The sequence below is a fragment of the Salvelinus namaycush genome, chromosome 3, assembly GCF_016432855.1.
Source record: "Salvelinus namaycush isolate Seneca chromosome 3, SaNama_1.0, whole genome shotgun sequence".
NCBI classification, from domain to species: domain Eukaryota; kingdom Metazoa; phylum Chordata; class Actinopteri; order Salmoniformes; family Salmonidae; genus Salvelinus; species Salvelinus namaycush.
In genome coordinates this window covers 65716639-65739184 of record NC_052309.1, presented here as the reverse complement: position 1 = coordinate 65739184, position 22546 = coordinate 65716639, and the positions used below count along the sequence as shown (strand labels likewise).

Genomic DNA, 22546 nt, shown 5'->3' with positions numbered 1-22546 from the left:
TGTTCGTTATGGCTCTGGTGTTTTGAATTGCATCTCCTGATTTCAGCCCGGCTAAGATGAGTCAGTTCAGACAGTTCCAATTCAGAGTCCTTCAACAGTGAATAAACTCACACATACTGCTCGAGTAGCCTAACGAGTTGTTACTAATCTCTTATTATTATTCTCATCTTTCTTTACCGGTGCTATATAGAATCTAAAAGGGTTCTTTGGCTGTCCCTATAGTAGTACCCTTTAAATAACCTTTTTTGGTTCCAGTTAGATCCCTTTTGAGTTCCATGTAGAACCCTTTAGAAAGAGGGTTCTACATGGAACCCAAAAGAGTTCAACCTGGCACCAAAACAGTTCTACCTGGAACCAAAAATGGTTCTCCTATGGGGATAGCTGAAGAACCCTTTTGGAACCCTTTTTTCTAAGTGTAGGATCTTAATTTGAGCCAGTTTTCTACAACAGGAAATGTAAATTATGTGAATTATAATTCATGGCAAATTTTTGTAAGTGTTGATACATTTTTTAAACTTGTTCTCAACTGGCCTACCTGGTTAAATAAAGGTGAAATACATTTTAAAAATTATAAAACTGGCAGTCAGCGAGTCATCTTGAGGCCTATTCAGTGTCACAACACTAGACTTCAGATCATTCCTACATTGGCTCAAACGGGACTTAGATGTTCAAGAGGGGTCATCAAATGATCTACCTACCTAAACACAGCCCTAAGGCTGTTTTAAAAAATATATTTCTGTGTTGGGAAAGGGGTAAACAAAGAAGATAGAAAGAGAGGAGAGGAGCACCCTCACACTTTACACTCCCTTGCACACTACAGTGTGACAGCCTGAGTCATTTTCTATGCGTCTATATAAAAGTGAGGGTAGAAGAGCAGCATCTGGGCATGTGATGTGCTGCCCTGACAATCACTCATTAGCCGGAGCCTTACAGACACATCATTTGTCTATGGATGAGCAATACAGAGCAGCAGAGGCTGCCGTGAATCATGCCTGACTTTATTGACGTGTCACAGACAGACAGACAGACAGACAGACAGACAGACAGACAGACAGACAGACAGACAGACAGACAGACAGACAGACAGACACACACACACACACACACACGGATGGGGTGTTAAGGGAATGCATCATGGTGACATCACCACCCTTGGTGGCAGGGTGCTTTGTTTGGCCTGTAACTGCTACAATGGGGCGGGAGGACGGGCCCCGCCTCCGCGACGCACACCGCGATGCCGAACAACAACAAGGACGGGGGACCCTGCGTTAAATATACAGGACTGTCAAAGATGGGCCACTAATAATGCATGTATGCGCTACTGCATGTTAGTGGAGTTGGCAGGTATCGAGGGGGACACAGAATAAACTCTGGTGGTGCATATGAAGGCCAAAGGGGCCGACAACAATACAACCAAAACAGAGCCATTCACTTCAACTCTGCCCACACAAGTAGAGAGGGCCGGACACAAAAGAGGGAGGGGAATCCATATGCAACACATTCATCAGGCACAGGAGAGGAAGAACGGGGGCTGGGGTAGATAGTGAGGGAATAAGGGAAAGTATGGGGTGAGGGGGAAGTGGTTTGTGGGTTAGGGGAAAGAGAGTGGTGAGGGGTAAGAGGTTTGAGCGGAATGGGGAAGAGGGGGGGTGAAAAATGGGTCTTAGGAAGAAAACAAGATTGACAGTTAGGGAGAGAATAGGATTACAGCATGATACCATAGTAACAACCAGCAGAAGAAGAAGGTCTGCATGAAAGAGTGGGAAAGAGAGAGAAAAAATGTGGAAATGGGTTTGTGAGAAAATGTTGGCCAGCTTCGTTGATTGTGTGGGAGGTGTCGTGAAGCCATTTCGTAAAGCTAATTAAAATGCACAAAACATCAATGGCAAGAATAATTCATTTTTTTCCAACTGAGCCCGATTACATAAGAAACATGGCTGAGATCCCTCCCGGGCCAGAACACAAGCAGCAGTTTAGAACTGTCAATCCAAAACCTCACATGGCAGCTGCCTCCATGAACAACATGCGATGAAATGAGTCGCTCGTCAACTGCATTAAAAAGCATGAGACAGAGCATGCTATTGGACAGCATAGGTGTGGAAAAGAGACAGCATTGTAATGTAAATGCTGAGCGCCTTCATTCCAAATGTACTGAATACATTAGGCCACTTATAACATGGTTATTAAAGCAGGGGATGAGTAGTACAAACTATAGGCTTACATCCTTAATGAATGAATACCCGAAACGGAGTCCAGTATCTGCAATACAAGTTTCTGTGTGACTCATAATATGGCTGGGTGTTACAGAAAGATTCACTTTGATTCTACCAGTGGCTGAGTTCTCCATTTCTGACTGTACGCACATAAATATTCACAAGGAGGGTGATTGGTGGTCCGTGTTCGGGAAGCAACTCTGAAAACATAGTTTAACAAGCTACTAATTACTTCACACTGGAAGAAGTTAAGTTACACAAAAACTTCCCTTAAGAAAAATATGCTTTTACTATTTAGTATTTATCAGAAGCCTATTAAAAACAAAAACTGTTTCAAGTAAAAATTTGTCAGGTCTGATGTCGAAAATGAATGGAAATTCTTGCCTACTTCACACATATTTTATTATATTTTTGCAAAATAAGTAGTGTGTAGTTCCAGTAGTTAGCTACACTGGTACATGGCAAAAAAAGTAATTAACTTCTGAAAACACTAACAAGATTAGAATTTAGTTCAACTACCACCAAGCTACTGCAAAATGTAGTTAAATTACTAGTTGAACTACATGTAGTTTACCACTCTCCAACACTGATGATGGTGAAAATGCAGTGTGGAGAGTAATGAGAGTCTGAAACGATGAGATGAGAGTCTGAAACAATAAACATTCAATACCTTTCTCTTCTCTCTAATTTACCTCCTATATATTTGTGCCCAAAGGGATGAGTGTATCGAAAGCAAAGTTCACTAAACAAAAGAAGCAAACCACTTTTTTGAGGAAAACACATCCTATTAGCTTTGCTTGTCCTCCAACACCTGCATTCTGGTGGAATGTGGCCCAAATAGACCTATTAGTTATGGTAAACTACCAATAAAAATGATTCTGGTCATAATTTCTCCACAATCCGAACTAACCTTCAAAGAAAGAATGGTTGAATTTTTAACTGTGGGCTTAACGCTGAAACTCTCAGCTAAAATATACGTATTATGCCATGGATCAAGATCAAAGTAAACCTCCACAGCGGTCTAGGGAGTTTGAATTAGTTAAGCTTTTAGCCCCCTGGCTGTGCAATATTCAGAGTTTTTACCTCATTCAAACACAATTATTGATGTATAAACTTGAGTACCCCTAGGCTTCCCTCAGCTCCTCTCTCCCGCACTCCTCTTACACCAGATCAGTATGCCGCCCAACTCTCTCAGCTTTCATTTGAAATCTTTCATAGGGTCTGGTTCCTCTCAATGTTTCTTCCACAAGTGTTTCATTTCAATGCCAAATGTCACCTTCAGTATGTTTACGTCTGTTGTTTTGTAATATATGGCTGTCTGTGAGAAATGACCATGGAAAGTGCTACAAATACATTTAAATGGATACATTATTCTCATTAGTGCTTGTATGAAGAGTCATACCGCATTGGTAAGAGAGTAGATGATAATGCCACTGTGGCTATTTCCAATGTGTACTCCGCACGCTTACATTCCACAGATGTCATGACAGAAACGTTGCAATTTGCTACGACATGGCAGAAAGTGAGATTCTCTATTGGAAATGTCTGCAAAAGATTGGCATAGAGACAGACAGAGGGGCCCTGGTAAAGAGATGGCAGGCAAGTGCATTTCCTTTGTAGCCTGTCCTATACAACGTAGCTAACCTAACAAGGGCTTTAGTTAACTATACAAACACAGCATGCCTTGTCCTCTTATTCAGATGTGAATCAATTGTGTTCACCTCGTCTTTGAAACACAAACCATATTTTCCACTCGAAGAATCAAAATCGACCACTGTTAATGTCTCTTGCCCTCAAGCTGTCACTCATCTCTGAAGTCTTTCAGTCTCAGTACTGGCCCCAGCCATTATAAAATGGGCCATTTTTACCATCCATTAATGGCCCCATTATAATTCAACAGTGAAATGCAACCAATAAAATGTTCATGTGATGGCTGGACTAAAGTCATTTTAACTAGTCAACTGAAAAGGAAAAATTGTGTCATTGAGTATTAGTATGAGTTCGGGTAGTCCCGTGTGGCTCAGTTGGTAGAGCAGGATGCTTGCAACGCCAAGGTTGTGGGTTTGATCCCCATGGGGGACCCGTATGAAAACACAGGCACTCAATACTGTAAGTTGCTCTGGATCAGTGTCTGCTAAATGACTGAAATCATTTATGGATGATTCAAATGTTTAATCATCAAAGTGTATTTATAAAGCCCTGCTGATATCGCAAAGTGCTATACAGAAACTCAGCCTAAAACCCCAAACAGCAAGCAATGTCTCACATAATAGGCCTATGTGAGAGATGCAGTTAGTTTGAAGGCTTGGCACAATGTTGCCATCCAGTGGTAGCCGTTCAATAACTTCCAATCAACCACATGACAATCATCTTTTTCCTAGATTCTGTTTAATGTTCCTCGGTCTAAACAAAACTTGCTCCACAATCAGGAAAACTTGTATATATTCAAACATATATGAAACAAACAAGCCCTCACAGTGTTGGCAGGTCTAGTCAAATTAAACATGTCAAACCAATTTATCCTTAAGGCAGAGAAAATAAAACATTCTTACCAGCCATTTCTAAACAAAAAAAAAAACTTTCAATACAACTCAATTCAGATTATACTGATTCAGGAGGTTTATAATAATAAAAAATAAAAAAAAAGCCAATTTAAAGATGCATCAATAACTTGCCCTTTTTGGGCAGACTTACTATAACAGTGTGCAGCCACCAGCAACAACTGAATTACTTTCACAATCATATCTATATATATGTATGTATAACATGCATGTTATGTTTATTTGGCAGCTTTTAGACAGGCAGCCCATTCTAACACCCACCCCTACACTAATTGGTCTTTTGACCAATCAGACCTGAAAAATATCTGATTGTGGAAAACATTCAGAATTTGGCTGCCTGGTGAAATGCAGCCTAAGTTAACAGAATTGTCTTTAGGGAAAATCATTTGGGATCAGCAGTACGTTCTGCAAACAGACAAATCAGATCCATTTTAGTGGTAGAGTGGCCTCACCAGTCTCTCCACTTTCACAAAAGGATTCTGAGGGGGAAATAAAGGAAACGGCAAACTTCCAAACAACCATTTCATAAGCCAGAGTTATCCTAGTTTTTTTTATTTTATCCATTCATAACCATGTATAGGACTTTTGTTCATAGTGACAGTACTAATTTGATAAGGTGGTAGTATTTCTGCTTATTTAAACCACAGGCTTTAATATACATTTATCTATATACACTTACATTAGAAAGCAGTAGCACTGTCAAGTACATCAGTTTCAGGCAAGGTTAAATGGTTCTCTGGTAATACAGTATTACGTTAAAAAAAATCAAGGAAAAAAACTGGGCAATGTGGAAGGTAACAAGAGAACTTGAAAATAAGTTGTTGAAATTGTAGGGTACTAGCTATAGGTAAGCACCATCTGTATATATGTTTTATTCTTTATCTAAAAAGTGTGCGTTTACAAGACTCAAAAACATCAAATAAAAACTAAGACCTACGATGCTGTTGTGAGATGAAATGGGACACTACGTATTTATTTGGACAGTGAAGGAACATTTCTTCCCCATTCGGCTCTATACTACAGCATTTTTATTTGAGATTTAAATGTTTTATACAATGACTAAAGAATGTTACCATTAACTGGAAAGTATTTCCGTACAAATATGTTATGTTTAGAAATTAAAGCACTTTATGCATCTAGTACCCCCATTTGAAGGTGTCATAAGTATTTGGACAAATTCACTTAGTCAAGTGTAGTACTTGGTCCCATATTCATAGCACGCAATGACATCAAGCTTTTTAAGCTACAAACTTGGATGCATTTGCAGTTTGTTTTGGTTGCGTTTCAGATTATGTTGTGCCCAATAGAAATGAATGGTAAATAATGTATTGTCATTTTGGGAGTCACTTATTGTAAATAAAAGTAGAATGTTTTGGAACATTAATAAGGATGTCTCCATGATTACGGATAATCACAAATAAATCTTAAATAATTATGATTAAGAAATTTAAGAGGCATGCATATCATAACCACCCAAAAAATGCTAACCTCTTATCGGCAATGGTGAGAGGTTAGCAAGATCTTTGTTGCTCAAACTCACTCATCATTATTCAAGATTCATTCATGAGTATCTGTAATCATGATAGTATCCACATTAATGTAGAAATGTTCAGAAACCTGACTACTTTACCACACAAGTGAATTTGGCCAAATATTTATGACATCTTCAAAATGTTTGGCTTTCATTTCTAAAAAGGAAAAAAATATATTTATGAAAAGAACCTCAAATAAAAAAATGAAAAAATAAAAGAGACATTCTGTACTGTCGCCTCCTATGAAACATTTGATCTCAAATCCTAAATGCTGGAGTACAGACATTCAAAGTTTTGCTCCACTGTCCAAATAAATACGTAGGGGAGTGTAAATGTTAGCTAGAAAATTAGCAGGATTGTCTGGTGGGTGGGACAAACAGCTCTAGCTAGCCCATATAAATGACCAACTATCCCTGTTAGATTCTCTCCATAATACTCACGACACATTTAAGCCAGTCCTAAACATTTGTTCGAGCTTAAAAAAAAACAATTTTTTTTTGCATGAATATACCTACAGTTGAACGACAGATTGTTAGAAGGAACAAATGTCTACGAATGTCATCGTTGGTGTCGGGTGTCAACGTAATGTTTACAGAGGAGTTGTTATTCAGGGCGTTCTTTAACGGTTTTATATGGTTACGTTTTATAGGGTTTTTAAGAACGCACTCCTCAGAGGCAAAACACTGGTAGGTGAACCAAAACAACAACCCTTCAGTATTGTGGACGACCAACCAATGTGGCACCTGACCACAAGGCGGATAACATCCCAGATAACATTGTATTTAAATCATAATCCGCTCCACACGTGGTGCTGGTCCTCGATTGCAGACCCCAGTCTCCCTGTCCGTCGCCCTCTTCCAACTGGCGTAGCCGTTCGGAACGCCGTGCTAGGATCTGACCTCCTGACTGGGCTTCTCACTCCGGTCCTGGATGAAAGGGAAAAATAGCAGAAACGGGACCAAATCAGCACAACTGTTCTGTCGCGCGAGCTTTGGATTAGGCTGGAAGGAGGAGGCAAGAATGCATGGTTCAGCAATACAATTGAGCTCACTTCAGGAAACAGCAGAGGGAGCACGCCCGATCCACAGATGGGACCGCAGAGGAGAAGGTGGAAAGCGTCAAGTTCATCAGGAGGCTAAATAAATTTGGCTTAACACCTAAAACTTTTACAGATGCACAATTGAGAGCATCTGTCGGGCTGTATCACCGCCTGGTACGGCAACTGCACTACCCATTACCGCAAAGCTCTCCAGAGGGTGGTGCGGTCTTCCCAACGCATTACCCGGGGCAAACTTCCCACCCTCCTAGACATCTACAGCACCCGATGCCACAGGAAGGTCAAAAAGATCATCAAGGACATCAACCACCCGAGCCACTGCCTGTTCACCCCGCTGTCATCCAGAAGGCGAGGTCAGTACAGGTGCATCAAAGCTGGGACCGAGACTGATGGCCTTGAGATAGCAGTCTGAAAAACAGCTTCTAAACAGCCATCACTAGCCCATCAGAGGCAACTGCCTATAGACATAGATTAGGTATCACTGGCCACTTTAATAATGTTTTCATACCTAGCATTACTCACCCATCTGATGCATATATAATGTATTCTATACCACTATCTTAGTCCAATGCCGCTCTGACATATGTATCCATTCCTTACGTGTATATGTTGTGAAACTTAATTACTTGTTAAATGTCCCTGCACTGTCAGAGCTAGAGGCACAAGCCTTTCGCTACACCTGTAGTAACATCTGCTAAACACGTATGTGACCAGTACATTTGATTTGAAAAGTCTTGAGACTGTCATGCAGCTAGGTGGTCGACATTAATTTGTTTGAAGGTTACCTCTGCAACAAAGCATTTCTCTGCTGGGATTTTGAATCGCGTCTTTGTAGAGAGAGTGTGTGTGTGTCCACTCACATCTCAAAAAGAGACATCAGTTTGAAGACAGTATTATTGCCTGGGGGCTTTTAGGAGGAGCTCTAGGGGATAAGAGGAGCTCGTCTGTCAGAACGACCTGGAGAGCAGAGATCTAAACACACATTCAGCTGCTTTACTCCGACTCAGAGCCACTGGCCTTACTTCACGTGTGTCAGAGGCAAAAACACCATTTGATTTAGACACGTTGCCTACTTTTGAATAGGAGCTCAAAAAACAAAATGAGGAAAGCAAGCACCTTTATGGCAATGGTATGACTTGACCTACAGCAACACTCTCTGGGATAGGCCTATTCTGTACTCCTCCCCCACCCAACTCTCCAAAACAGATTTAACATTATCAAAATGTTTTAAAAACATAACCTTCCCTTTCGTCCTACTCTCACACCGACTCAGTCAGGACTGAGGCAGGTCGATGTCTTGGCGTTTTGATTGGGTGAGTGGGTGAGAGAGGGAAGACTTGCCGGTTGTTGGGTCGCTGGGGTTTGGGGCTCACTCCGGGCCGTACCCTACCTCTGGTGGGGGAGGTTTGACGGTGACGGGCTGGGAGGAGCGCCGGGGAGGCGAGGGTTTGGGCTGGGCTTGCTGCTGCATCGGATCGTAGTAGGTCACCCCACCGTACACCTGCGACTGGCTGTACACCTGCGACTGGGCCTGAGGGGAGAGGAGGTTACATGGTTTATGCATGTGTGTAAATACCTGTATGTTTGTAGCATGTCCTACACATTCCTAAATGTTAAGGGTGGAGTCGAATAACTTCTAAATATGCATAGAATTGCAGAGCTGTCAGCATATTGCAACAGTAATGTGTTGCATTGGGTACAATATATAGCAACATTTGACATGCTGATGTGGTAGCTATGGTGTCTTGAGGGCAGAGGTCTCACCGGCGGGTTGTACATGGGGGGCAGGGTGGCTCCTGCCGGGTAGGGGTAGTTGGTGTTCCCAAAGGTCATGACACCTGGCGGAGGGTAGAAGGGCGGGGCCAGCAGCTGCTGTGGAGGGGGCTGTCCAGGGGACATGGAGACGGGGGGAGCAGCGTAGAGAGCCGGGTTGGGCATGGGGCCACTCGACTGGTGGGGGTGTAGACCTGGGGGAGACGGGAGGGGTTCACGGGTGTGACCAGACAGACTGAGGCCCATACAGTAGCCAACACCATACCAGCATTTCTGGTCAGGAGTGGGGCCGTTTAAATAAAAAAAATAAAAAAAAACTTTTGTTACCCCTCCACCACACATTTATAAAATCACAGTGCAGTTAGTTATCACAAAACGACCATTAAAAAGGTCGATCATCATCATCAAACGGAAAAATAAACATACCTAACGAAACAATGCTGTAACGTTAGGAGATATTCTTTTCAAAGAATATAAAGCACTTTGAACGTCATCCTTGTTAACAGTTGGAAAAATGGCAGAGTGTGAGACAGGGAAGCGACAGTCCTGTATGGCAATACTTAGAGGTTAAATTAGGTGGTGAAATGCAAACTTTGCAAAGTGGAATTGAGCTACAGTGGCAGTACAGGTGCAATGCTGAAAGGGAGGCACCGTGAGACCAGAAACATTGCTGGCAGCAGCACAGGACCCTTAAACAAGAGACACGGGATCTTCACAAGAAAGAAGTGCGATAAGGGTAGGCTAAAATAACAGCCCCGATTACAGAAATTGCAGTTAATATGCAGCCATTGCAATGGTAGAGGATATCGGCTTCAATGCCCTGATGCTATATCTAGAACCAAACAAGTGAAAAAAACGTGATGGCCCGGAAGGAGAAATTATACAATGACTGCTCTGTAAGTACAAAGCGTGAGCTCTCAAAACACCACAGATTGTTGGACGTCTGAACAAGCTGTCATACATCACTGTCACGAGCCATCACATTGATGACAAGTGGGACATTAAGCCCCCTGTACTGATCAGAGCATGGAGGCACACAGAGAGCCTACCATCATTGCTGGCAGCCATGACTGGGGTCGATTGAGCGCCATTGCACCCTAGCAGTCATGAATAACCATATCCGCATTGTGAATTCACATGTCATTTTATGATTTTTTTTCTTATCGTTTAAAAAAAGACAAATTGCACATTTGTCACATCCCTAGTTTGGAGGCACTTGAGGCAACTTTTTATGGCGTGAAACACTTATTGAAAAGCACTATACAAATGTATTCATTAAACCCGTAAGAATAACAATTCATTTGAGTTTTATAAGAGAGAATTTAAGCAATACTATTACAGATTTGATTGAACATGTCTTCACTTGCATGGTGAGGTTCAAGAAAGCTTGTCATTGACTTCCTTTGTTGCCAGAGAAGACACAGGCCGAGTTCATATCTATCGTCGTAGTTGAGGCCAACTGCTGCCCACACCACGTTTTCCCTGGGTCCCCTGGCAGCAAGGTGACAGACACTAACCTGGGTGTCCTGGATGGCCTGGGTGGGGGAGGTGCATCTCAGGCTGGACCAGCATGGCCTGGGGTGGGAGGGGGGCGGGGCTGTCGCCGTGGGCATAGATTGGTCCTTGGTAAGACACTGCAGGAGGAGACAATATAGCATTGACACTCATGTTTGCGCTCTACAGTCAGATATATCATTCTACAACCAAACCATATACACTACATGGCCTGCTCGTCAAACATTCCTAAATCATAGGCATTACTATGGAGTTGGTCCCCCCCCTTGCTGCTATGCCTCCACTCTCCTGGGAAGGCTTTCCACTAGATGTTGGAACATTGGGGACTTGCTTCCATTCATCCACAAGAGCATTAGTGAGGTCAGGCACAGATGTTGGGCGATTAGGCCTGGCTCGCAGTCGGTGTTCCAATTCATCCCAAAGGTGTTCGATGGAGTTGAGGTCAGGGCTCTGTGCAGACATGTCAAGTTCTTCCACCCCGATCGACAAAACATTTCTGTATGGACCTTGCTTTGTGGACGGGGGCATTGTCATGCTGAAACAGGAAAGGGCCTTCCCCTAACTATTGCCGCAAAGTTGGAAGCACAGAATCGTCTAGAATATCATTGCTGTAGCATTAAGATTCCCCTTCACCCGAAACATGAAAAACAGCCCCAGACCATTATTCCTCCTCCACCAAACTTCCCAGTTGTCACTATGCATTGGGGCAGGTAGCGTTGTCCTGGCATCCGCCAAACCCAGATTTGTCCGTCAGACAGCACTTCAGGCAATACGATTCCACTGCTCCAGAGTCCAAAGGCAACGCGCTTTACGGCACTCCAGGTGACGTTTGGCATGACGCATGGTTATGTTAGATCTTTCATGAAGCTCCCGAGGAACAGTTCTTGTGCCGCCGTTGCTTCCAGAGGCAGTTTGGAACTCAGTAGTGAGTGATGCAACTGAGGACTGACAACGTATTACACTTCAGCACTCGGCAGTCCCGTTCTTGTGTGGCCTACCTCTTCACAGCTGAGCCGTTGTTGCTCCTAGAGGCTTTCACGTCACAATAACAACACTTACAGTTGACCGGGGAAGCTCTAGCACGGCAGAAATTTGACGAACTGACTTGTTGGGAGAAGTGGCATCCTATGACGGTGCCACGTTGAAAGTCCCTGAGCTCTTCAGTACGGGCCAATGTTTGTCTATGGAGATCGCATGGCTGTGTGCTCAATTTTATACACCGGTCAGCAACGGAGTGGCTGAAAAAGCCAAATCCACTAATTTGAAGGGGAGTCCACATATACTATAGATAAAAAAGTATCTGATGTGGCAATCATGTAATCATGTGTTAAAACATGTAGCTTGTTTTGTTATAGCTTACAGATACCTGTGTACCCTACCATTTTTTAAGACAGCATTCTAATGCAGCTACAACATGTTATAGTTTAGATCTGATTCTACCAGAGCCTGGCTCTGAGCCTATGGACCAAGAGACACCGGCTAGTGTGTGTTTTCAGTTGAGCCCTGCCTTCTGGTGGTAGTGTGTGGCACTGACTCACTGGGCTCGTAGTAGTGGCTTTCCATGACCCCTATGTGCATAGGAGGAGCGGGCTCCGGGCTTGGCCTCTGGCGCTGGGACGAGTACCGCTTTGCCCGGTTACCAGCTCCCTGAGATGGAGAGAAATAGGATGAGAGCTGACCGAACCACTCAATGTCAGGTAAAAAACACCAGACTTCTCCTTGAAGGCAACATATAAAACGACAGAAACCCATCTTTGTCCATAAGTCACCACAAGTAGGCCTACTCACCAGCTCTTCTATGTTACTGTATTGTGGAGGTGCTCCACCCATGTGCATAGAGTTAGGGATGCCTGCAACGAGACCGGGGGAAAAAAGGGTCGACAACACGCAATCAAAACATATCCAACTAACTGATTAACTGCTGCTGTTTAGTTACATCTTATAAGCTTCATGTCAAACCTGCTACCAACGTGTAGTTCTGACTAGGGTTTCTGTCCTGACAACATGTGTACTTGAGGCATTTAAAATGTCCTTTTTGCACCCAAGGTTTAATTTCCAATGTATTGCATGATGAAAACCTCCCAGGCTTCAGACTGCATGCAAGGACGCACCACCACTAGCACTGAGTGGATTAGCTGGCTTAAAAGAGATACTGCCATTCACACACTGCCGGCCCCCCCATTGCTCCACACTGACTAATGGCCTCATTATGTCAATCAGCCTCACTGAACGGTCACTGACCGACTGACTCAGTGCTGCACCAGGGAGCTGCTGCTTAGCTTCACCTGGGCTGCTGGTGCAGTGGTGACTGAGCTGCTTGTAACAGTGCTGCTGGAACTATGAGAGGATGTGTGTCACTCCATAATACTCAAAATAAATAAAAAAAGGGAGAGAGGGGTAGAACGGGGTAGAGCGAGGGCAAAAGAGAGAAGGCTCACCCCTCATCTCAGCGCGTAGAAACGAAGATGGGTTCTGGTCCCAGTTCTGTCCGGCTAGGCTGAGTCTGGCCAGGTCCTGGTCCAGCCCTGTGAGTACCGTCGCCTGGATACTGTCTCCAGCATCCCCCTGGCTCTGACCGGGGCCCTGCCACGGCTCACTCGTCAGTGCCGAGGAAGACACGGTGGAGGCAGGCTCCTCAAGAGAGGCCTGCTTGTCCAGCTCAGTGGCCCGGGTGCGAGTCCTCCTGGCTAGGGAGTACGACTTCTTCTCCACGGGCCGCTCCGGAGCCGGGGAGGCATCGCGGGTAACCGGGTTGTCCGCCGGAGGAGCAGATCCCCCTCGCTGCTGCTCCTGTCGCCGTGGCGCAGAGTCCCTTTCTCGATCTCCCTTGCCACTGTAGTGGCGATTGTGGTAGACGGACTGAGAAGTTGTCACTGTAGTTGTGTTGCGCTCGTCATCCTCCTCGCTGCGGATCTCTTCCACCACTACCGAAGAGCTGCGCTCCGTATGGACCCCTCTGTTCCCCCGGCCCCTGGGGCCTCGTTCCCCGTCCATGGGCGGTAGGCTCCGGGTCTGGAGGGCCTCGGCGGGGTGGGCCTTGGGGCCTGGCCGTTGAGACTCCTGGTTTCTGTCATTCCTGTACTGGGCCTGGGGGGGGCGGTTGCCCTGGAAGCCCCGGGGTGGGGGGTGGGAGGAGGGCCTGGGGGGGTTGTTGTTGCGCTGGGTGTTGGGGGCTGCTGAGGGGGGAGGATCAGACTGCTGCAGGGCCACGGCTAGGGGATCGCTACGGCTGTTGGGGTTCCCTCCCTGCTGCCAGGAGGTATGGATGGGCCTCTCCCCGTCTCCGTCCCGCCAGCGCTTGTCCCGGACTGGAGAGGTGCTGTGTCTGCAGGGGGAGGAGAGGTGGCTAGTGTGAGGACAAGCTTGCTAGTAGACCAGCGGTTGGTAAACGATGGTACACGGGCCAGATTATGTTTTGATTCTTTTATAAACACTCCAGGCCACTCTTGAACATCTAAAACAAGGTAGAAAGTATACAGAAACTATAATGGACCTATATATTTTCAAATCATTTATCCTTTTCAGACACGCAAATAGCTTTCGACTAACAAATCGGGCAGGGAAAAATCTGTGCGACTCTGCTCACATTTTTTATATTCTGCCTGTATAATATAAATTGGCACGATAGACAGTAATGGTGGTTAGTGTTACAGGCTTTCAGAGACATGGGAATTTGAACACTGGGTTAGTAGAGTTGAGGGTTAGTAGAGTTGAGGGTTAGTAGAGTTGAGGGTTAGTAGAGTTGAGGGTTAGTAGAGTTGAGGGTTAGTAGAGTTGAGGGTTAGTAGAGTTGAGGGTTAGTAGAGTTGAGGGTTAGTAGTACCTGGGCTTGCGCTGTCTATAGGACCGCTCATTGGAGACACCTCCGTTGCGGATGTCATAGCCGTAGATTGCAACCAGCTCCTCACGTGACTTAGGCGCCTGCTCCTCCTCCCTGAACCTATCGTGTTCCCAGCAACCCTCGTCCTTCCACAGCTTCCTGTTACGACCCTTCGGCCTGGAGGACAGGAAAGAAGCCGCAAATATACCAATAAACAGGTTTACCAATGAAACGACATCCGTCTATTACTAGGAGTCACCCATCCTTTGTGTAGTTGTTGGTCACGTTTAGATAGTTTCAGTTGAACGACAAACATTTAACGGATAAAAGGGAAAACGTTCCGTTCCCCCTTACCGTTCCTCCTCCTGTGCGTTTCCTCTGACGTCGTGCTCAAAGAACATTCCCTTACGGGGGATATAGGCTGGGTTATTACGATCCTGGTCATCATCCAGCTTCTGGCCTGGTTTAGCACCTTTATTCTCAGAGTCTTCTGTGCTTTCCTGGTTACACGGAGTAGAATTACTCAAAATGATTGACCAAGAGGCCTATATTTGTATGCAATTCTTCAACTGTATTTTCTTTTCAATTAACCATTTTACCTGTCCATCCCCGCTTTGCCGCTCCCCTGCCAGGTTGCCTTTATCTTCACACTTCACTTCTTTACTCACACCTTTCTCACCCTCTTCCTTCCCCCCTCCTTCCTGCAGTTCCCCCTCTGCAGCAGGGGTGTCAGTAGCAGGACTGGGTTTGGGCTCTGCAGCCGGTGGAGGGACCACCTCCTCCTCTTCTTCTTCACCTCCCTGAGAGAGACAATACAAGACTTGAGTTAGTTTGCTTCATGTGTATCATTATCAAGATGCTGTCAGAGAGATCAATGCAAATATCCTTAGAGTCCTACTTATTACAGTCAAAAGCGTCCATGCAGAGTGGACAAATTAAACTTCTTATCCGAACCACAGTTAAGACCTCATTAAGAGGATTCCAGTGCCATCATGGACATTGCAATGCATGAGTACATCAATTGTAGATTTTTAAAAATGTATTTGTCCGTATCTTGCATCTAGGTGCTGCTACAGTGCAGAAGGTCTGTGTTCCGAAATACCGGTACCTGTATCAATGGTTGAAACCTGCTCATCTCTTCAGTCCATCCAGGATTTCACTGCAGCAATTCTGACATTTTACAGGGCAATATGTGATGATTGTGTCCAATTTGTTACAAAAATGCGCTGACGAGGGAAAAAGGTTTGTTGATGTGTGCTTAACTGAACCATATTATGCAGTAAATTTGCAGTGATTGTTTAGTGTGGTGATCAGTCAGTTGTATGCGATAATTTGACTTTTTATGAGGTAATAGTGCAGGATTGGTCAAATTTGCAAGCCCTCACATAATATACCGGGAATCGTTGATTTAGCAACAAAAAATATGGGTCGCAGAATAGCTACATCCTGGAGGGACTCTTGTTTCATGGTGATTGAATTTTTTGTGTCTCAAATACTTTGGAAGTTAGATACATCATGATCTTTCCAATCCACTAGTTGGGCTATTCTGTTGGGAGAATGAGGAACCTTGCGGTAGCCTCATGAAGCCTACATTACTGAAATTATTAAATATCTGGTTCGTCAAATACTATGCTGCCCAAGTGTCCATGCAAATAAAACCCATAAAAATGACATTAACATTTTACCCTACAGCATAACTCTGTTCAGCAGTGGCAACTCACCTCTGAATGGGAGCCATTCTCCTCAGGATCTGCACTTTCATAGTCAGAAAGGACAGCTGCAAAAACAAACATTCAAATGTGTCTGAAACAAGTACATCAACTGTTTAACAGTGGTGTGATCCAAACGGGAAATACTTCAGATGTCATTCTAGATAGGCCATTAATTTGCGTCACCAAACACTGACTCACCTTCTCCTACGCCATCTTCACTTTCCTGTTAAGAAAGAATAACACTAGTCAAACAATGTGAATGAATTGACAACAAATAGCAACAGTATGTAGCCTACACACACCACTGTCACGCAGACATGATACCAACCCGTACGTCAATTATTTAGTAGCGGGGGGGGGAAGAGAGAGATCTGTGTCACTATGAATGTACCCTATAATCATTAGCATACTGGTTTCGGATGACTGACGTGCCCAAAGTAAACTGCCTGTTACTCAGGTCCAGAGGCCAGGATATGCATATACTTGGTAGCATTGGATAGGAAACTCTGAAGTTTCTAAAACTGTTAAAATAATGTCAGTGAGTATAACAGAACTGATATAGAACTGAAAATCCATCCAGAATTTTTTTTTTTGATGTCACAGGCCATTTCAGTGCTTGCCTATTGGAAATACAAATAGATAGGACCCAGATTGCAGTTCCTATGGCTTCCACTAGATGTCAGCAGTCTTTAGAAAGGGTTTCAGGCTTGTTTTTTGAAAAATGAACAAGTAGTTGGAAGAACTACAAGGTGTCTCATTAGAACAGTGGTCTTTAACACGTGAATTAAATATTGTTTATTTAGATATTAGAGTACCTGAGGATTAATTGGAAACATCGTTTGACTTGTTTGGACGAACTTTACTGGTAACTTTTTGGATTTGTTTGTATGCATGTTGAAAGAGTGGATTACTGAGATCATTGGCGCCAACTAAACTGACTTTTTAGGATATAAATGAGGACTTTATCGGACAAAACGACCATTCATTGTCTAGCTGGGACCCTTGGAATTGCAAACAGAGGAAGATCTTCAAAGGTAAGTGATTTATTTAATCGCTATTTGTGATACCTTGGCTGGTTGAAAAAGTATTTTGATGTAGGGCCCTGTCAGATAATCGCATGGTATGCTTTCGCCGTAAAGCCTTTTTGAAATCTGACAATGCGGTTGGAGTAACAAGAAATTAAGCTTTTAAATTATGTATGACACTTGTACACTGCTCAAAAAAATAAAGGGAACACTTAAACAACACAATGTAACTCCAAGTCAATCACACTTCTGTGAAATCAAACTGTCCACTTAGGAAGCAACACTGACAATAAATTTCACATGCTGTTGTGCAAATGGAATAGACAAAAGGTGGAAATTATAGGCAATTAGCAAGACCCCCCCCAAAAAAGGAGTGATTCTGCAGGTGGTGACCACAGACCACTTCTCAGTTCCTATGCTTCCTGGCTGATGTTTTGGTCACTTTTGAATGCTGGCGGTGCTCTCACTCTAGTGGTAGCATGAGACGGAGTCTACAACCCACACAAGTGGCTCAGGTAGTGCAGTTCATCCAGGATGGCACATCAATGCGAGCTGTGGCAAGAAGGTTTGCTGTGTCTGTCAGCGTAGTGTCCAGAGCATGGAGGCGCTACCAGGAGACAGGCCAGTACATCAGGAGACGTGGAGGAGGCCGTAGGAGGGCAACAACCCAGCAGCAGGACCGCTACCTTCGCCTTTGTGCAAGGAGGTGCACTGCCAGAGCCCTGCAAAATGACCTCCAGCAGACCATTCTACTTTGTTGACTATCAAGGTACTGACACAGAACCCCTCCACTGGTTTCTTGGGCTCAGCGCTAATGAATGACACCGAACCGATCTTCATCGCAAGGGATGTTTGAGTCAGAGGTGAACAAGGTGATTAGCTCACTAAAGAACTAAAGCCAACGATGTGTTTGGGCTGGACTCTACCTTTCTTAAAAACTACAGAGTCCCTCATTGGCCCCATTACTAAGGTCACCAACACATCTATTGGTCAGGGGGTGTTTCCAAGGGCCTGAAAGTTGGCCATAATAACAGCCATCTAAATCAGGTGACCCTGCTGACATGAGTAACTACAGTCCCATTAGTATACTACCTGTGGAGTTGAAGGTTGCTGAAAAGTGTGTAGCAGAGCAACTGACTGCCCACCTCAACAACAGCCCTGTCACATTACACTCCATGCAGTTTGGCTTCAGAGCAAAACACTCCACAAAAACAGCCAACTGCTTTCTTCTGGAAAATGTGAAGTCCAAGATGGACAAAGGGGTGTTGTTGGGGCTGTATTTCTTGACCTAAGGAAAGCTTTGATACTGTTAACCATGAGATTGTCATCAAAAAACTGTCCAAGTTCAACTTTCCCCCCGATGCCTTGAGATGGATGAAATCATACCGTGAAGGCAGAACTTAGCGTGTCAGATTGAACAATGAGCTGTCGCCCACTCTCAGCTATGATGTGGGCGTGCCCCAAGGGTCAATACTGGGGGCCCCTCCTGTTCAGCCTGTACATTAATGATCTGCCTTCTGTCTGTACTGGGTCCTACGTTCAAATGTATGCAGATGATAGTGATATATGTGCATGCAAAGAGCAAACAAGCTGCACAAGAACTCACTACTGTAATGGTCCAGGTTACAAAGCGTCTCAGTGACTCATGTTTGCATCTCAATTCTAAGAAAAAAAGTCTGCATGTTCTTCACAAAGAGGGCAACTGATGCTACTGAGCCAGATGTGTCAGGGGAGAAGCTCCAGGTGGTATGCGATTTTAAGTACTTTGGCATCATACTTGATTCCAACCTCTTAAACAGCAGGTGAAAAAGTTAACTCAAATAAGCAAATTCAACCTAGCTAATTTCCATTCATACAAAATTGTTTAACTGCAGAGGTAGCAAAACTGTACTTCAAATCTATCTATTAGCTAGTTGGGCCCAAGCTTGCTGTACAACATTAAAACCAATTCAGTCTCTCTACAAACTGGCTCTCAAAGTGCTTGATAGAAAGCCCAATAGCCATCATCACTGTTACATCCTCAGAAAGCATGAGCTCCTGAGTTGGAAAAATCTTGTGTAATACACCGACGCATGTCTTGTATTCAAGATCCTAAATGGCCTTGCTCCCCCCCACTTAGTACTTTAGTTACACAGAACACCCAAACCCATGGCAGCAGATCCACAAGGTCTAACATGAGGCGACTATGTTGGTTCCCTTAAGGAAAAGCAGCTTTATTCACTTTTTCCACCTTTATTTAACCAGGTAGGCTAGTTGAGAACAAGTTCTCATTTGCAACTGCGACCGGGCCAAGATAAAGCATAGCAATTCGACACATACAACACAGAGTTACACATGGAATAAACAAAACATACAGTCAATAATACAGTAGAAAAATAAGTCTATATACAATTTGAGCAAATGAGGTGAGATAAGGGAGGTAAAGGCAACAAAAGGCCATGGTGGCGAGGTAAATACAATATAGCAACTAAAACACTGGAATGGTAGATTTGCAGTGGAAGAATGTGCAAAGTAGAAATTGAAATAATGGGGTGCAAAGGAGCAAAATAAATAAATACAGTAGGGGAAGAGGTAGTTGTTTGGGCCAAATTATAGATAGGCTATGTACAGGTGCAGTAATCTGTGAGCTGCTCTTACAGCTGGTGCTTAAAGCTAGTGAGGGAGATAAGTGTTTCCAGCTTCAGAGATTTTTGCAGTTCCGTTCCAGTCATTGGCAGCAGAGAACTGGAAGGAAAGACGACCAAAGGAGGAATTGGCTTTGGGGGTGACCAGTGAAATATACCTGCTGGAGCGCGTGCTACGGTCACCAGTGAGCTGAGATAAGGCGGGGCTTTACCTAGCAGAGACTTGTAGATAACCTGTAGCCAGTGGGTTTGGCGACGAGTATGAAGCGAGGGCCAACCAACGAGAGCGTACAGGTCGCAATGGTGGGTAGTGTATGGGGCTTTGGTGACAAAACGGATGGCACTGTGATAGACTGCATCCAGTTTGTTGAGTAGAGTGTTGGAGGCTATTTTGTAAATGACATCTCCGAAGTCGAGGATCGGTAGGATGGTCAGTTTTACGAGGGTATGTTTGGCAGCATGAGTGAAGGATGCTTTGTTGCGATACAGGAAGCCGATTCTAGATTAAATTTTTGATTGGAGATGCTTAATGTGAGTCTGGAAGGAGAGTTTACAGTCTAGCCAGACACCTAGGTATTTGTAGTTGTCCACGTATTCTAAGTCAGAGCCGTCCAGAGTAGTGATGCTGGACGGGCGAGCAGGTGCGGACAGTGATCGGTTGAATAGCATGCATTTAGTTTTACTGGCGTTTAAGAGCAGTTGGAGGCCACGGAAGGAGAGTTGTATGGCACTAGTAGTCAATTGGCTTTCTCCATGAGAGCATCCCATGTCTGGAACACACTGCTATCAAACACACAACTGCACCATCTATCACACTTTAACAAAAAACATGAAGACATGGCTAAAGGCCAATCAGACTTCGGAACATAATCCCAAACTGTGTATTGCCGCTTTCCATGTCTGTTGCTTGTGAGGTGTGGAAACACTGTTGCTTTAATGCATTTTGTTTTGTTGCTTTTTGTGCTATTGCGCTCTCTGCATGCTATGTGTTGATTGTCCTATGTTGCTCTGCATGTGCTCACTGATTGTCTGTATTGTTATTGTAATTGTTTTTAATAACCTGCCCAGGACCTGCTGTTGAAAATTAGCCAGCTGGCTAAAACCGGCACTGTTACCTAAACGTTGATTAATGTACACTGTCCCTGTAAAAAATAAGCTAAAACCACAATTTATTGTGCTAAACATGGATTCGTCACATCACTTGGGATTTCGATAAATATCAACAAACTTTGTCGTAGTGGTGGCCATTCAAAACCAGAGGGTGAAGTCAAGATCTTTACTGGTCAAGAAAAATTACTAGATGAGTTGTGACTGAAGGCAAATATTGTAACGTTATCTAACTAACGACGGCACATTTTAACAGTCAGATTAAATAACCCAACAACATCAAAGTTCCCTGTGGCTTTAGCTCAACTACTACAGTAGTTAGCAAGTAACTGACAGAACATGCGCCAACGTTAGCTAGCTTATAAGCTTAACTAAACACCGATCGTACAGTAACTAGACATTAAAATACTTTCATATTGCTAACCATTAGCTAACGCGTTACCATCGTGGTAAACGTGCTAGCTAGCGTTACCAAACAGAGTAAGCTAGCGCAAACGAACTGGCTTGTCTAGTTAATTCACGGGTTGGCCCTTCACACGTTTCCCGGCCAAACATGAGCGAGTTGGTTGATTTATGAGCAACATTAGCTGGACGCAGCAAACGCAAAACATGAGGATGCGGCTTGGCCTAACCACTGGACAACTATCCGCGCGATACTGTTTCATTACCATAGCCGGCTCTTGTTGACCCAGCCATTAATTATAGTAGTGAGCAGGCTAACGTTAGCTAGCTAGCCAACTAATCAAGTACTATTAAATTGATCGGCTTTGCGTCTCGAGAAAACAGGACACTCACACACTCGGATTCAGCATCGTTTTTCGGCACCACACGAACAGCTGGTGCCTCAACTGGCTCAGGATCCCGTACTCGGGGCTTTGTCGTTGGCGAAAGGGACTTTCCACTTTCCGATCCCGAACCAGATTCATCGTCCTCCTCGCTATCCTGGGACGCGCGTCTCCTTCGCCGTCGCCGGTCCGCCATCTTAGAAATCATATAAAGGAAACCGGAAGAATGCCATGAATTGTGGGTGAATGTTAGTTACGCAATTCCGCCTTTTACACGAAACCCAAACCGGTTGCACGCGTGCGCCATCAAGCAGACATTTATTTTGCCCCCCCACACCAAACGCGATCACGACACGCAGGTTAAAATATCAAAACAAACTCTGAACCAATTACATTCATTTGGGGACAGGTCGAAAAGCATTAAACATGTATGGCAATTTAGCTAGTTAGCTTGCACTTGCTAGCTAACGTTAATTTGTCCTATTTAGCTAGCTTGCTGTTGCTAGCTAATTTGTGCTGGGATATAAACATTGCGTTATTTTACCTGAAATGCACAAGGACCTCTACTCCGACAATTAATCCACACATAAAACGACCAACCGAATCGTTTCTAGTCATCTCTCCTCCTTCCAGGCTTTTTCATCGTTTAACTTATATGGTGATCGCATCTAAACTTTCATTGTATTACCACGACTACCGGCAAAACAGTTCCGTCTTTCAATCACCCACGTGGGTATAACCAATGAGGAGATGGCACCTGCTTCTATAAACCAATGAAGAGATGGGAGAGGCAGGACTTGCAGCGCAATCTGCGTCAGAAAT

At 44.2% G+C, this 22546-nt stretch overlaps 1 protein-coding gene across 3 annotated transcripts; it reads right to left on the bottom strand.

Annotated features, from left to right (window-relative positions):
- Positions 1-5310: 5310 nt before the first annotated feature.
- Positions 5311-21920, bottom strand: LOC120035029 (protein CASC3-like). 3 transcript variants are annotated; one of them, XM_038981794.1, is made up of 13 exons: positions 21735-21920; positions 16382-16406; positions 16193-16248; positions 15071-15271; positions 14826-14971; positions 14475-14648; positions 13090-13976; positions 12440-12501; positions 12190-12298; positions 10654-10770; positions 9128-9330; positions 8705-8894; positions 5311-7232 (listed from the first exon to the last, which is right to left on the bottom strand). In XM_038981794.1, exons 1-12 carry the CDS (start codon positions 21918-21920, stop codon positions 8733-8735), a joined length of 2328 nt encoding a protein of 775 aa, XP_038837722.1. In that variant the 3' UTR covers positions 5311-7232; positions 8705-8732. The 3 variants fall into 3 exon arrangements, with proteins under 3 accessions (XP_038837722.1, XP_038837713.1, XP_038837731.1); XM_038981785.1 differs by having other exon boundaries at positions 8754-8894; XM_038981803.1 differs by lacking the exons at positions 5311-7232; positions 8705-8894 and having other exon boundaries at positions 9305-9409.
- Positions 21921-22546: the final 626 nt, after the last annotated feature.